This window comes from Trachypithecus francoisi, unplaced genomic scaffold (genome assembly GCF_009764315.1).
Source record: "Trachypithecus francoisi isolate TF-2019V2 unplaced genomic scaffold, Tfra_2.0 Lachesis_group4, whole genome shotgun sequence".
Lineage (NCBI taxonomy): Eukaryota > Metazoa > Chordata > Mammalia > Primates > Cercopithecidae > Trachypithecus > Trachypithecus francoisi.
The window spans coordinates 88,288,495-88,302,045 of record NW_022681469.1 but is presented as its reverse complement, the minus strand read 5'-3'; the positions used below and the strand labels follow the sequence as shown (position 1 = coordinate 88,302,045).

Below are 13,551 nucleotides of genomic sequence, written 5' to 3'. Positions count from 1 at the left end.
AACTCACGTGTTGTGGCCTGGCATTCAGTTTGTGAGGTGGAAACCTGCGTGCATGACCCCTCTTTTTGTTCAAAGCTTTCCTTTCACTTAATAAATTCTGGCCTCCTCACCTTTCAACATGTCTGCATGCCTAATTTTTCCTGGTTGTGAGACAAGAACCTGGATTTAGCCGAACTAAGGAACAAAAAATCCTGCATCAACTTTCAAAATATAATTAAGAATTGGGGCTCTCTCTACCCCCGACACCTCAGGGCTCCCCCCGCCTGCCAATGGCTGGCCAGGCTGCCCAATCCCGGTTGCTTCCCACGCTCTGCCGCTGGCCCCGGCTCCGGCCACCTCTCTCCCTCCCTTCCGTTTAATTCTGCTTCCGGACATTGCTATAATGTTGAAGCCTCAGCCGCCATAAGAGCTCTCCAAGCCCCAGCAGCCGCCCCCATGCAGCAGGCCATGCCTCCTCTGCAGCTCCACGGGGGCCTCCTGCGGCCTCCTCCCCCTGCCTGGGGCCTTTGGCTGCCAGAAGCGGGCTCCGCTGGGAAGCCGAAAGCATCTTGGAGACGCAGCTACCTCCGCAGCAGCGGCACCAGGAGAGGCCGGGGGCCGCTGCCACTGGCAGCGCCAGGGGACAGAGCACAGGAAAGGGACCCCCACAGTCACCTGTGTTTGAAGGCGTCTACAACAATTCCAGAAAGCTGCATTTCCTTACAGCTATTGTGGGCTCCACTTGTGATGTAAAGATGAAAAATGGCACCACCTATGAGGGTATCTTCAAGAGGCTGAGCTCAAATTTTGAACTAGCAGTGGATGTTGTACACCAGAAAGCATCTGAGCCAGCAGGTGGCCCTTGTCGGGAGGACATTGTAGACACCATGGTGTTTAAGCCAAGTGATGTCATGCTTGTTCACTTCTGAAATGCTGACTTCAACTACGCTGCTAAAGACAAATTCACCGATTCAGCCATCACCATGAACTAGAAGGGAATGGGGAACACAAAGAGAAGGTGCTTCAGCGCTGGGAGGGGGGTGACAGCAACAGCGACAACTACGACCTCGAGTCCGATATGTCCAATGGATGGGACCCCAACGAAATGTTCAAGTTCAACGAGGAGAACTACGGTGTGAAGACCACCTATGATAGCAGTCTTTTTTCTTATACGGTGCCCTTAGAAAAGGACAACTCGGAAGAGTTTCAGTAGCCAGAGCTGCGTGCGGCGCAGTTGGCACGAGAGATTGAATCAAGCCCTCAGTACCGCCTGCGGATCGCTATGGAGAGTGATAATGGGCCACTGGAGTGGAGAAGCACAGGTGGCCCAATGGCAGGATTCGGGGCAGGAGAGCCCCAGCTTGGCATCCAGGAAGGTAAAGTATATCATCCCTCTGCCTCAACGAGTCCAGGAAGGTCCCCAGGGAGGAGTTTGATGCAGCAGCTCTCAGTGCGGTCGGCCTGGCCTTAGCTCTTTGCCAGCTTGTGGCCCTCACCATCTGGACAATAGCAACCCTGGCCCAGGTTCTGAGGCCCGTGGTATCAATGGAGGCCCTCCCTGCATGTCCGCAAAGGCACAGAGGCCTCTGAGAGGTGCCAAGACCCTGTCTTCGCCCAATAATAGGCCTTCTGGAGAAACTTCTGTTCCTCCTCCTGCAGTGGGCCGGATGCATCCCCTGAGTTCTCCCAAGTCTGCTGCCCCGCCCCAATCTCAGCTTCCTGTCCTGAGCCTCCCATTGGCTTGGCAGTGCCAACGTCTTCAGCCTCCATCCCTGTGACCTCATCAGTCTCAGATCCCGGAATGGGCTCCATTTCCTCAGTTTCTCCAAAGATCTCCCTGGCCCCCACAGATGTAAAAGAACTCTCTACCAAGGAACCTGAGAGAACCCTGGAGCCCCAGTAGCTGGCTCACATAGCTGGGAAAGTCCCTGGTCTTCAGAATGAACAGAAACTATTCCAACTGAAAGAACTCAGCAAGTTTGGGGCCCAGTTTAAGCTTCAGCCCAATAGTTCCCCTGAGAACAGCCTGGATCCTTTTCCTCCCTGGATCTTAAAGGAGGAGGCCAAAGGAAAGGAGAAGGAGGTTGATGGTTTGTTGACTTCAGATCCCATGGGGTCCCCCGTCTCCTCCAAGACAGAGTCCGTATGGGATAAGGAGGACAAACCACCCCTGGCACCAGCAGGAGGCACTGAGGGGCCAGAACAGCCCCCACCACCTTGCCCAAGCCAAACCGGCAGCCCCCCGGGTTGGGCTCATCAAAGGAGAGGACAAGGATGAGGGCCCTATTGCTGAACAAGTAAAGAAATCAACATTGAACCCCAATACCAAGGAGTTCAGTCCCACAAAGTCTCTGCTGTCTGTGAATAAATCCACCAGTGCCCCAACTTCTCCAGGGCCTCAGACTCATTCAACTCCCTCCCAGTACTGACAGCAGGCCAGAGTGGGCTATACAGCCCCCAGTACATCTCCTACATACCTCAGATCCACATGAGACCAGCTGTGCAGGCATCTCAGATGTATTCGTATCCTGTATCCAATTCAATGTCTGGGCAGCAGGGCAAGTACTGGAGAGCAAAATGCTCCCTGTGCCCATAGCTCTAGGACCAATACCAGCCAATCTCAGCCCCACCTTGGTGGCTGCTGGCCTGCCTTTGGTGGCTGCCACGCCCTATTCTTCCTACATCTCCTACAACACTCAGCAGTTCCCAGGCCCACCTGCCATGATGCAGCCCATGACCCGCTACCCCTCACAGCCGGTGTCTGCCCCTTTACTTCAAAGCAACCCACGCATGCTGACATCGGGCAGACATCCCCAGGTCGTTGTGTCATCCTCCACCCCTCAGTACCCTTCTGTGGAGCAGCCCACCCCTCAAGCCCTTTATGTCACTATTCATCAGGCCTACCCACACTATACCACACAGCTTCATGCCCACCAGCTGCAGCCGGCTACCATGCCTACTGGGAACCAGCCTGCAGCCCCCAGTCCTGTCCAGCATCAGGCGGGAGTGGCTCCACACCTGGGCAGTGGACAGCCAACAGTAGAATCTGTACCACCCAGGGGCCCTGGCTGACATGCTGCCCTCTCTGCCTCCAGGACCTTCTGCCCAGTCCCTTCAGAGCAGCTTCCCCCAGCCAGCCACTGTGTATGCCATCCACCACCAGCATCCGCCCCACGGCTTCACCAACATGGCCCATGTTCCCCAGGCTCATGTCCAAACTGTAATCACCGCAGCCCCGCCCCCGCACCCTGGGGCTCCCCATCCACCCCAGGTGATGCTGCTGCGTCCACCCCAAAGTGCAATGCCCCAGAGTGGGGTGCTTGCATTCTCGGCTTCCACACCCTCACCCTACCCCTACATCGGACACCCCCAAGCTCTCACTGACCCCGACTGTCTCCTGACTTACCAGAGTTCAATCTTACCCCTCCCAGCAGCTCCCCTTCCACCCCCACCAGGGAACTGAAGGTTTTCCTGGCCCCGACCTGAGATCTCCATGAGTGGAGGGAAGAGTGATCTATGTCTCTTCTCCCAGCAGCTCGGACCACTCCCAGTTCCCCATCCCCCCTTTCCCCAGGCGAACTGGGGAATTACTGCCAAGCACCTTGAATGGGAGGGGCCTCACAGAGGGCAGCGCCAGGGTCCAGCAGGGGTGGGGGGTTCCTGCTCTGTCCCTGCCTGTCCCCACCCAGTATTGCCCTCCCATCCTCTCATCTACTCCCTTGCTGGACACAGAAGATCTTTTATTTTCTGTTATTTATAACCTCTGACTTAGGCCCCCTGTTCTTTATTTCCCATTAACTTGAGTGACCTGTGTGAGAGACAGATGGATGCCCCATGAGGATGGCTGGACAAGAACTTTTACTTTTTATTACATAAAATATAAATAAATAAATAAATAAATATCTAAATAATTGTGAAAGTCAGCCAACTCCTATGGCCTACTTCGTCTCAATAGCTTATAACCTATTCCCATAATATACTTTTTCATATGTACAATTATCTTTTTAGTTTTTTGTTCACGATTTTAAATTGTGAGCATTACTTTTTATAATTTGCTAATTTATACCTCTATTTCCAATATGGGAATTATGTCAAGACTTACAAAATTATGTCAAGAGTTACAATTTGTTTTATACATTTTTCACAAATCTGACTTCACAAAAGTATGTTATTGCAACACTGTTTTGTGTTTAAGCATTGTGTGTGTGTGCATGAAAACATTGAAACTTCAATAAGTGAAGAGATGTCCTTTTTGTATGTCTGCATTTGCGATATACATTTTACTTTTTGACCTATTTCTTTACGAATACGGTTTATCTACTCATAATTGTTATACCTGTGCAGCTGTCATTAGTATAACTGAGTGCTTATACTTGTAAAAATGTGTATGTCATTATTGCCTATTTTATTGTATTAAGTAGCCTATAAAATGTTCTGTAGATATAATGTTTCTCAAACAAATCTGTTTTAAAAAATGTAAACAAATATCTTAATTTTTTAAAATTATTTTTTCCAGAATTACATTTTTGGGACTATGTCTTTTGTCTTTTGGATTATGGCCCAAGCCCAAGCAAGAGAATGCTTCAAATCTTTCTATCACCTAATCTTGGAAGCCACAAACAACCACTTTTGTCATGATACCAGCCACTCACCTACATGAACGGGCAAATCTTTGCGTTTTCTTTATTCTAGCTGCAACCTTCTTCCAGGGACCATATCTGAATTTTTAGACTCTGGCCGTGCACAGAATGGTAAGTGTCCACAGGTGAATGAAGGCTATAGATTCTCAATGTCAATTCATTATTCCTTCTAGGCGTTCATCTCTTGCCTGTTTTGATTCCAGTCCACTTCTACAGTGTGTCTATGTTTCCCAAGATAGAGGGAGATGTCACTCTGCCCTTTGTAAGCTTTTTTTCTAGCTCCTTAGGGAAAACTGTAATGAATTTGAGTTATGTTCAATGTCCACTTTTGTCACTCAGTACTAGGCAACTACTAAAAGCATTTGGATTTTTTTTTTCCCTGAGGAGCAAGTTTCTCGCTATACCAAACCCAGGTCGTTAGCCAGAACTGGCGAATATCTCCAGAGAGGAGAGTCAAAAACAGTACACTAGATAAGTTAGTTGTGTTATATAGTCTTACAATGAAATACCATACAGCAGTAAGAATGATAGAATCATTGCTTCTAGCAACAACATGTATGAATCTTAAAACATCAAGTGAAAAAAGCCAGACACAAAATATTCATCTTCTATGATTCTATTTATATGCCTTTTGAAATCAGACATGGTTAATTTATTGTCTAGAAATCAGGACAGTGATTACTTTGGAAGGGTGAGTAGTGACTGGTACAGGAAGAAGCGAGCTTTCAGAGTCCTGATAGTGTTCTATTTCTTGATCTAGCATGCCAGTTACATAAACATGTTCAACTTTTAAAAATTCATTGAGTGGGACACTTATGAATTTTATACATTTCTGTATACATTTATACTTAAACAACTTTACATTAAAAAATCTAAAATATAAGAATTATTTTTCATTATTGGTGTTTCTGTTTACATTTAAATATCTCAAATAGTATCATAGTAGTATGTAATATGCTAAGTCACAGGGAAGTTTAATATACAACTGAAAACCACTACAATTTCTAGAAATACCAGGGCTTATCTCAGTGTAACTGTGAGCATTTGAGCCGGTTCTGTGCCTTCCTCTTCAAGGTATCTTTCCTCTCGTGTTGGAACTGTGTTCCAGTTCATAGAGGTCAAAGTCATCACTGATCTCTTCATGGACCTCACAAAAACAGCATCTTCTGGGTCATCAAACACAGTTCTGCAAAAAAAGCAATTATGTCAGAAAAAAAGCAATCAAAAATGAAAATTTGACCAAAATGAAATTTTCATTCAAATGCATTAATGCCATGTTTTTCTGTGTTATTTGTAGTATAGTACCACTAACAAATAATTTGCAGACTCCACTGACAAATGACTTTCAGGCTAAGTGACATTTTTATTTTATAAATTGTTTACTTTATAAATAAAGTATCTGAACATATTTGGGGATCAACTATTACAGTTAAGGTCTCACATACTCATGCAGTCATGTTTTAAAACCATGTTAAATGAGATTATTAAAATATTTATAGATATATGCATATTATTATCTTAAGTTCACTGTATTCCTAAGTTTTTATCTACATTATGCCATATTTTATAAATGTATGTGGAGATAATATTCCATACTGTATCCAAAAAAAAACTTAAGTGAAAAAATAAAAAAAAATTATGACTCTAAATTCATCAGTATTCATGAATTTAAAAAGTCTTCTATGGACTTTTAGTGATGTGCTTGCTTTTGGAAATGTAAATTCCAATGAATATAAAATGTAAGTCTACATGATAACTGTTATGACTGAACATATTTAGATAATAGTTAAACAAGGAATGTAAAGCCCTACTTTCAGAATAGCTAATAGTTAAGGTTTAGTTTTTATTTTTTTATTTTTTGAAACAGAGTCTCACTCTGTCACCCAGGCTGGAGTGCAGTGGCATGATCTAGGCTCACTGCAACTTCTGCCTCCTGGGTTCAAGCGATTCTCCTGCCTCAGTCTCCCGAGTAGCTGGGATTATAGGTGCCTGTGACCGGGCCCGGCCAATATTTTGTATTTTTAGTAGAGGTGGGTTTTCACCATGTTGGCCAGGCTGGTCTCGAACTCCTGAACTGAGGTGATCTGCCCATCTCATCCTCCCAAAGTGCAGGGATTACAGGCATGAGCCACCGTGCCTGGCCGAGGTTTATTTTTCTAAGCATCAAATTATCTTTTTACTTATTTGGGATTTTGTTAGTAATATTAAAAGCCCAAATATATCAAATATGAATACAGAGCTTGAACTCATTCATCACAGAAAGATCTACCAATTTTTCTCATCTATTGAAGACTGAGTCATTTTTTAACTCATTAAAATCTATTTTAGGAAATGGAGATGATTTAAAGGGACAACACAATTATGATATAATCTGATAATAAATGTATAAATAAAATTACTTACTTGTCTATATTATTTGCAAATCCAAAATCTGAAAAAAGTACATTTTAAAGTTAGTATTTTAAAATATTTATCCAGCATTTAAAAACAATGGAACAATGCTATAAAGGAAAAGTATAAAACAGAGCTTTCTGTTTTCAAGTTATCCTTTACACAAATAGTTCAATCTGTCAAAAATCCCTTTTTATCTAACTCCAAAGCAAAGCTTTCTCTTAGATATAGTGGGTTTTGCCTTAGGTTTTGAGGCAAAATTTTTAATACAATATAAATTTCAAAACCCTGAGAATGGAAAGCTTGGTCAATTTATAATGTACTAATGGAATCCAAGTGGAAATGTTTGTAATTAATATACTGAGGCTGATATAAGATACTGAAACCTATCCCTTTTCTTCTGAAAGGCACATGCGTCTATAAATGGACTAACAGTCCAAATGAGGAGAAATATTTAGGAACATTTCAACTATTTGGATTCTTGGCATTAACTGTAAAGAAACAGAATAAACAAATACTAGATCACAAGAATCTAGATCTTCCTAGCTTTGAAGCTCCAAGACTAGTCCTCAAAACCTGGATTTCTTACGGTGTCTTCCAGAGACTGTCACTGCTTTGTTGATTTCCTTCCAGAAAGCCTAGTGCCTGTCCAGAGGTGGATTTTACCAGCACCTGTTGTGCCAGTAAAGCCCACAGTATCAGCTCTTGCCATTCCACAAGCAGCAGTGACCACACAGCCTCTCTGCCTTAGAATTCATAGCATTGTTCCCTTCATAAGTGGCTGATGAAAGTCTCTCATGCATTTCGAATCATCCTAGGCTATCTTTTTCTACATTTTCCTCCCAGCTTTATTGAGGTATAATTGACAAATAAAAACTATATATATTTAAGGTGTACAACTTGATGTTTTAATATAGGTATTCATTGTGAATAATCACCACAATCTTATTAACATATTAATCAGCCAGACCATTGCCATTTTTTGTGTGTATTGGTGAGAACACTTAAGATCTACCCTCTTAGTAAATTTCCAGTATATAATACAGCTAACTATCATCACATTACATAAGATCTTCAGAATTTATTCATTTGTGTAATATAATTTAAACTTTGTACGTTTTGACTAACATCTCCCCATCTCCCCTTTCCCCACAGCCCTGGCAACCACCATTTTACTCTCTGCTTCTATGAGTTTGACTATTTTAATTCCATATATAAGTGAGATCATGCAGTATTTGTTCTTCTGTGTCTGTCTTATTTCATTTAGTATAATGCTCTCCAGTGTCATCCATATTGTCAAAAAATGACAGAATTCCCCTGTTCTCTTCTACATTTTTAATTACAAAAAGCACATACTTTACTTATAATGAATATAAACAATAAAGAAAATAGTGAGCAAAAAGGGAAATTTCCCTTTAACCTTTCCACTTCCTCTTACTACTAAGTATCACTATTAAAAGTTTTGTGTGTATGTTTCCAGCCTGTATGTCATATATGTACTCACATGTATACATGTACCTATACATAGAGATTTGTTTGTTGACAAAATTCTAATTTTGTTATTACTCATAGTACACTACTTTTTCAATGAGTGTGGTTTTTGTTTTTTGTTTTCGTTTGAGACGGAGTCTCTCTGTTCCCCAGGCTGGAGTGCAGTGGCACGATCTTGGCTCACTGCAACCTCTGCCTCACTGCAACCTCTACCTCCTGGGTTCAAGTGATTCTCCTGCCTCAGCCTCCTGAGTAGCTGGGATTACAGGCGCCTACTACCACGCCCGGCTAATTTTTGTATTTTTAATAGAGACGGGGTTTCACCATGTTGGCCAGGCTGGTCTCAAACTTCAGGTGATCTGCCTGCCTTGTCAAGGTGTTTTTAATATCCCCAAATATATTATGGATTGATTCTATAATGGAATAGATTGTATTATACAAATGTGCCATAGTCTATTTAACATTCTCCTATGAATGACCATTTAAATTGTTTCTACTACTTTTGCTATTATAAAAAATGTTGCAACATGCAGACTTATACCCATATATTTTTTCTTTGTCCATATGTGCAAGCACTTCTGTAAGGGAGAGATCAAATTTAGTTGCTGTGTCAAATGGTTTGCACATTTCGTATGTTGGTGGATACTGCCATATGGTCATCCAAGAGAGTTGAATGAGTTTACATTCCCATCAATAACATGAATTGTGCTCTTTCCCCTTCATCTTTAACAACCCTTTAAAACTTCTGCCTACTTGTTGGATGAAAATGGTGTCTCATTGTTTTGATTTCCATTTATTTGATCATTAGTGAAGCTGATCATTATTTACATTTCTTTCTTTGTACATATGTCTTGTCAATGACATTTATTTTGTTTTCTACTGGGATTTTTAAGTTGACTTGGAGATGTCCTTTAGAAATTATGGGTGTTAACTTTTGCCTATTATATATGTTATAAAGACTTCCTCCAATCTTGCATTTTAATTTTCTTTCTATATGATGCTTTTTATTTTTAATTATTATGGATACATGCTATTTGTACATATTTATGGGATACGTGTAATTGTTTTTCATTTTTATGTAGTTAAATCTGTCAACATTTCTCTTTGATGGCCTCTGGGTTTTGTGTGAGGCTTTGATTGGCCTTCACTTTGGGATTATGAAAGTATTTTCTTCCAGTACTTTTTTATTTTATTTACATTTAGATATTCAGTCTCTCTGGAATCTATTTTTGTATATGGTATCTCCCTTAGATAGTAGTTCTAGTTTGTCTCTTTGGCCCAGGGCTACTTCATGGCACAATTCTGGGGGTGCCTCAGTAAATGTTTTCTGTGCAAAAAGTGTCCATTGAAGTTATGCAACATGGAAGCTCTGTTGACTGCTGATTTTTGCCTTCACAAATTCTTCTGTGTCTACACAACTCCCTCAATTGCTCAGCCCTATGCCAAACAATCTCTAGATCTCACATTGACCTCTAAAACCTACCCAAACCTTCATGCATAGGTAGGAGTTGGCATTTACTCTTCTGGATGTGCAATTATCTGTTTTCTCTGGATTCTGTCCTGCCTTGTCTGTACCGATGCACTGTTTGGTGAATTGCTATTTGTTAAATAGTCTGCCTGGTCTTCCTTTTTATCCTTACCCTTCTCTTTTCCTGAGTAGTACATGCCTCAGCTGCCAGGCCCAGGCTCTGCAACACTATACCCCAGCTTGGGCTCAGCACCTGGAGCTCTGTGTTGAGCAAACATGGTGGAAATCTGGCAGCTTCACTTTTGGACCACTAATGGACATTTTAAAAGCTTGTTGGTGTTTTATTTTAAATTCCCCTTAATGTCTTTCTACATCTAGATATAGGTAATTGGTGAAAAATCTGCAAATCAGTTTCCTTAATGCCAGGTAGAAGCCCAAAGTGTTTTGGTTCTGAGAATACTGGCTATCTCGCAATAAAACCCAGAGACAGTAATGAAAATTTGCACAACCCTTTTAACTATACTTATTTGATAAGGACTGATAGATGGGATTTGAAGAAAACTTAAAATTGATCTTGCTCCTTAAGATATTAGAAATATAACTGATTTCTTTCTCAACTTTAGATTAAGGATAATAAAATCAAAATGTGGCTTTATGATTGCCTCATAAACATTTTTAAGTGTAATTTCTTTTCAATAAAATAATTCATATTTCTCTTAGAATTACTCTAATGATTTTTTAGAAAGTCACAATAAGGTAAGATTTATAACAAAACAAATATAGAAGCTACAAAACAATATGGATAAATTTTAAAAATTTACATAGTGTGTTTTATTATAAATGTTTGCTTAATTAAGGTATGCTAAAATAAGCCATACTCTGAGCTAAAAATACTTTTTAGTTGTTATGATATAGTGACCTTTTGCAGAAAATGAGTAGATTTATAATAATTGTCCTGTCAATTATTAGAGGCTTTAGTCAACATATCTGTTAATTAAGAAGAAAAAGTTTCAAATGCAATAAAATACTCTCCCTATCTTTTCCGCTCCTGATTTTGTTTTTGGAGGTTCAATATGAAAAGGAGCCAAGAGAATTTAAAAAACGATTATAGTTCTTTCAGCAGTCTGGTTAAACAAAAGAAATGTGGAGCCCTAAAGGTGACGATCACACCAATAATAATTATAGCACTGAAAAATAGATTGTGGGGGCTGACCTTGCATTGTTTGTTATTGTGTGCATCAACTGTTTTTAAGAGGGGAGATTTTCTATGTAAAGGCTCCTTTCTTTCCACAGCATGGTCTACTCCGATAACAGACATCAATCAAATACATGTAAGATTTAAATTGGTTCAATCTGGATGGGCAAGACATCTCAAAGCAGGGTGAGTGCTGTTATTCCAGGTCAGAAGGTAGAGTTAAACATTTTCCGATTGGCAATTGGTTGAAAGAGTTATTATCAATAGAAATGAATGGGTTACGAAAAGGGGTTGTGGAGACCAAGGCATTATCATCCAGATGAAGCTTCCAGGTAGCAGGCTTCAGAGAGAATAGACTGTAAATATTTCTCTTTTTCTCCTTCCTTCCTTCCTTCCTTCCTCCCTCCCTCCCTCCCTCCTCCCTCCCTCCCTCCCTCCCTCCCTCCCTCCCTCTCTCCCTCCCTCCCTCCCTCCTTTTCTTTCTTTTTCTGAGACAGAGTCTTCCTCTGTCACCCAGGCTAAAGTGCAGTGATGCGATCTTAGCTCACTGCAACCTCCAGCTCCCAGGTCCAAGCGATTCTCCTGCTTCAGCCTCCCAAGTAGCTGGGATTACAGGTGCCCGCTACCATGTCTGGCTAAGTTTGTATTTTTAGTAGAGATGGGGTTTAACCATGTTGGCCAGGTTGGTCTCAAACTCCTGACCTCAAATGATCCACCTGCCTCAGCCTCCCAAAGTACTGGGATTACAAGCATGAGCCACCATGCCTGGTGAGCTATACAACTGTAAATATATATACACATTTTAGTATACTTTCAGTTTTGGGAAACATGTGCAGAACATGCAGGTTTGTTACATAGGTATACATGTGCCATGGTGGTTTGCTGCACCCATCAACCTGTCCGTTACATTAGATATTTCTCCTAATGCTATCCCTCCCCCGGACCCCCAGCCCCCAGCAGGCCCCAGTATGTAATGTTCCTCTCCCTGTGTCCATGTGTTCTCATTGTTCAACTCCCACTTGTGAGTGAGAACATGCGGTGTTTGGTTCTCTGTTCTTGTGTTAGTTTGCTCAGAATGATGGTTTCCAGCTTCATCCATGTCCCTGCAAAGGATATGAACTCATCCTTTTTTATGGCTGCTTAGTATTCCATGGTGTATATGTGCCACATTTTCTTTATCCAGTCTATCATTGATGGGCATTTGGGTTGGTTCCAAGTCTCTGCTATTGTAAATAGTGCTGCAATAAATATACGTGTGCATGTGTCTTTATAGTAGCATGATTTTTAATCCTTTGAGTACATACTCAGTAATGGGATTGCTGGGTCAAATGGTATTTCTGGTTCTAGATCCTTGAGGAAATGCCACATTGTCTTCCACAATGGTTGAACTAATTTACACTCCCACCAACAGCGTAAAAGCTTTCCTATTTCTCCACATCCTCTCCAGTATCTGTTTTTTCCTGACTTTTTAATGATCTACATTCTAACTGGTGTGAGATGGTATCTCTTTATGGTTTTGATTTAAAAACTTCTGATCACTGTTTTCTGACTTCCATGATTGTAGCTGGGGAGTTTGTGGAGAATCTCTATGTTATTCTTTTGTAGGTCATCTGGGTTTTCTCTCCGACTGCTTTAAGATGGTTTTGCCTTTGGTGAAGACTTTTGTTGTTGTTGTTGTGTTGTTGTTATGTGTCTTTTTTGTGTTTGGATTCATTTTGTCTGGTGCATCTACGAATTCTTTGCCAATTCTGGTAATTGTCTGGTCAGTCTAAGAATTTATATATCAGTTTGGGAAATTTTCCAGCCATTATCACTTTAAATATTACCTTCTGCTCAATTTCTATCTATAATTTGTTTTTCAGGAACTATTACTAAACTTATATTGGACCTTCTCTGTCTAATGTCTCTCCTTTTCTCAACATCGAGTTCATATCTTCTATCGCTTTCTTTCTCCATGTAGCATTCTGGGTAATTTCTTCCATACTATTTTTCAATTCATTTCCCCTTTATTTCTAAATAATTGATTTGGTTTTTTAAAAAATGTATGTTGTCTCATTGGCAAATTGTCATAAAGACAAGGATTTTACCTTTGCACCTTTTCTCATCCACCCTTTCTTCCTTCCTGGAATGGAGATGTAAGGCTTGGTGGTATACCAACCACCTTGTCATCATAAAGCACACTAAGAGTAGCAGAACAAAAGACAGATATATCCTTAAATACTGATGACATCATAGAACTTTCCACTAACCCTAGATACCCTATTTTTGTATTCTTTGCTGTCTGAAAAAACTAAACCCCTATTTTTTTCCATTTCTGTTACAAATATGAAATTAAATTCCTACTAAGGAAACATCCTGAAAATATTCAAGTTATACTTGCATATAAT

The 13,551-nt window shown here is 41.1% G+C and overlaps 1 protein-coding gene and 1 pseudogene across 2 annotated transcripts in view; one reads left to right on the top strand and one right to left on the bottom strand.

The window, feature by feature from the left end:
- Positions 1-382: 382 nt before the first annotated feature.
- Positions 383-3,823, top strand: LOC117073176 (annotated as a pseudogene).
- Positions 3,824-5,548: 1,725 nt separating this feature from the next.
- The window catches only part of LRRC72 (leucine rich repeat containing 72), a 45,738-nt gene continuing 37,735 nt past the window's right edge, over positions 5,549-13,551 (bottom strand). Inside the window, exons 7-8 of one of the 2 annotated variants that reach the window (XM_033193731.1) lie at positions 7,023-7,050; positions 5,549-5,805 (exon numbers count right to left, since the gene is read on the bottom strand). In XM_033193731.1, coding sequence (XP_033049622.1) covers positions 5,640-5,805; positions 7,023-7,050 — 194 coding nt within the window. In that variant the 3' untranslated portion in view covers positions 5,549-5,639. The remainder of the gene's footprint in view (positions 5,806-7,022; positions 7,051-13,551) is intronic. The other variant, XM_033193730.1, reaches the window with a different exon arrangement.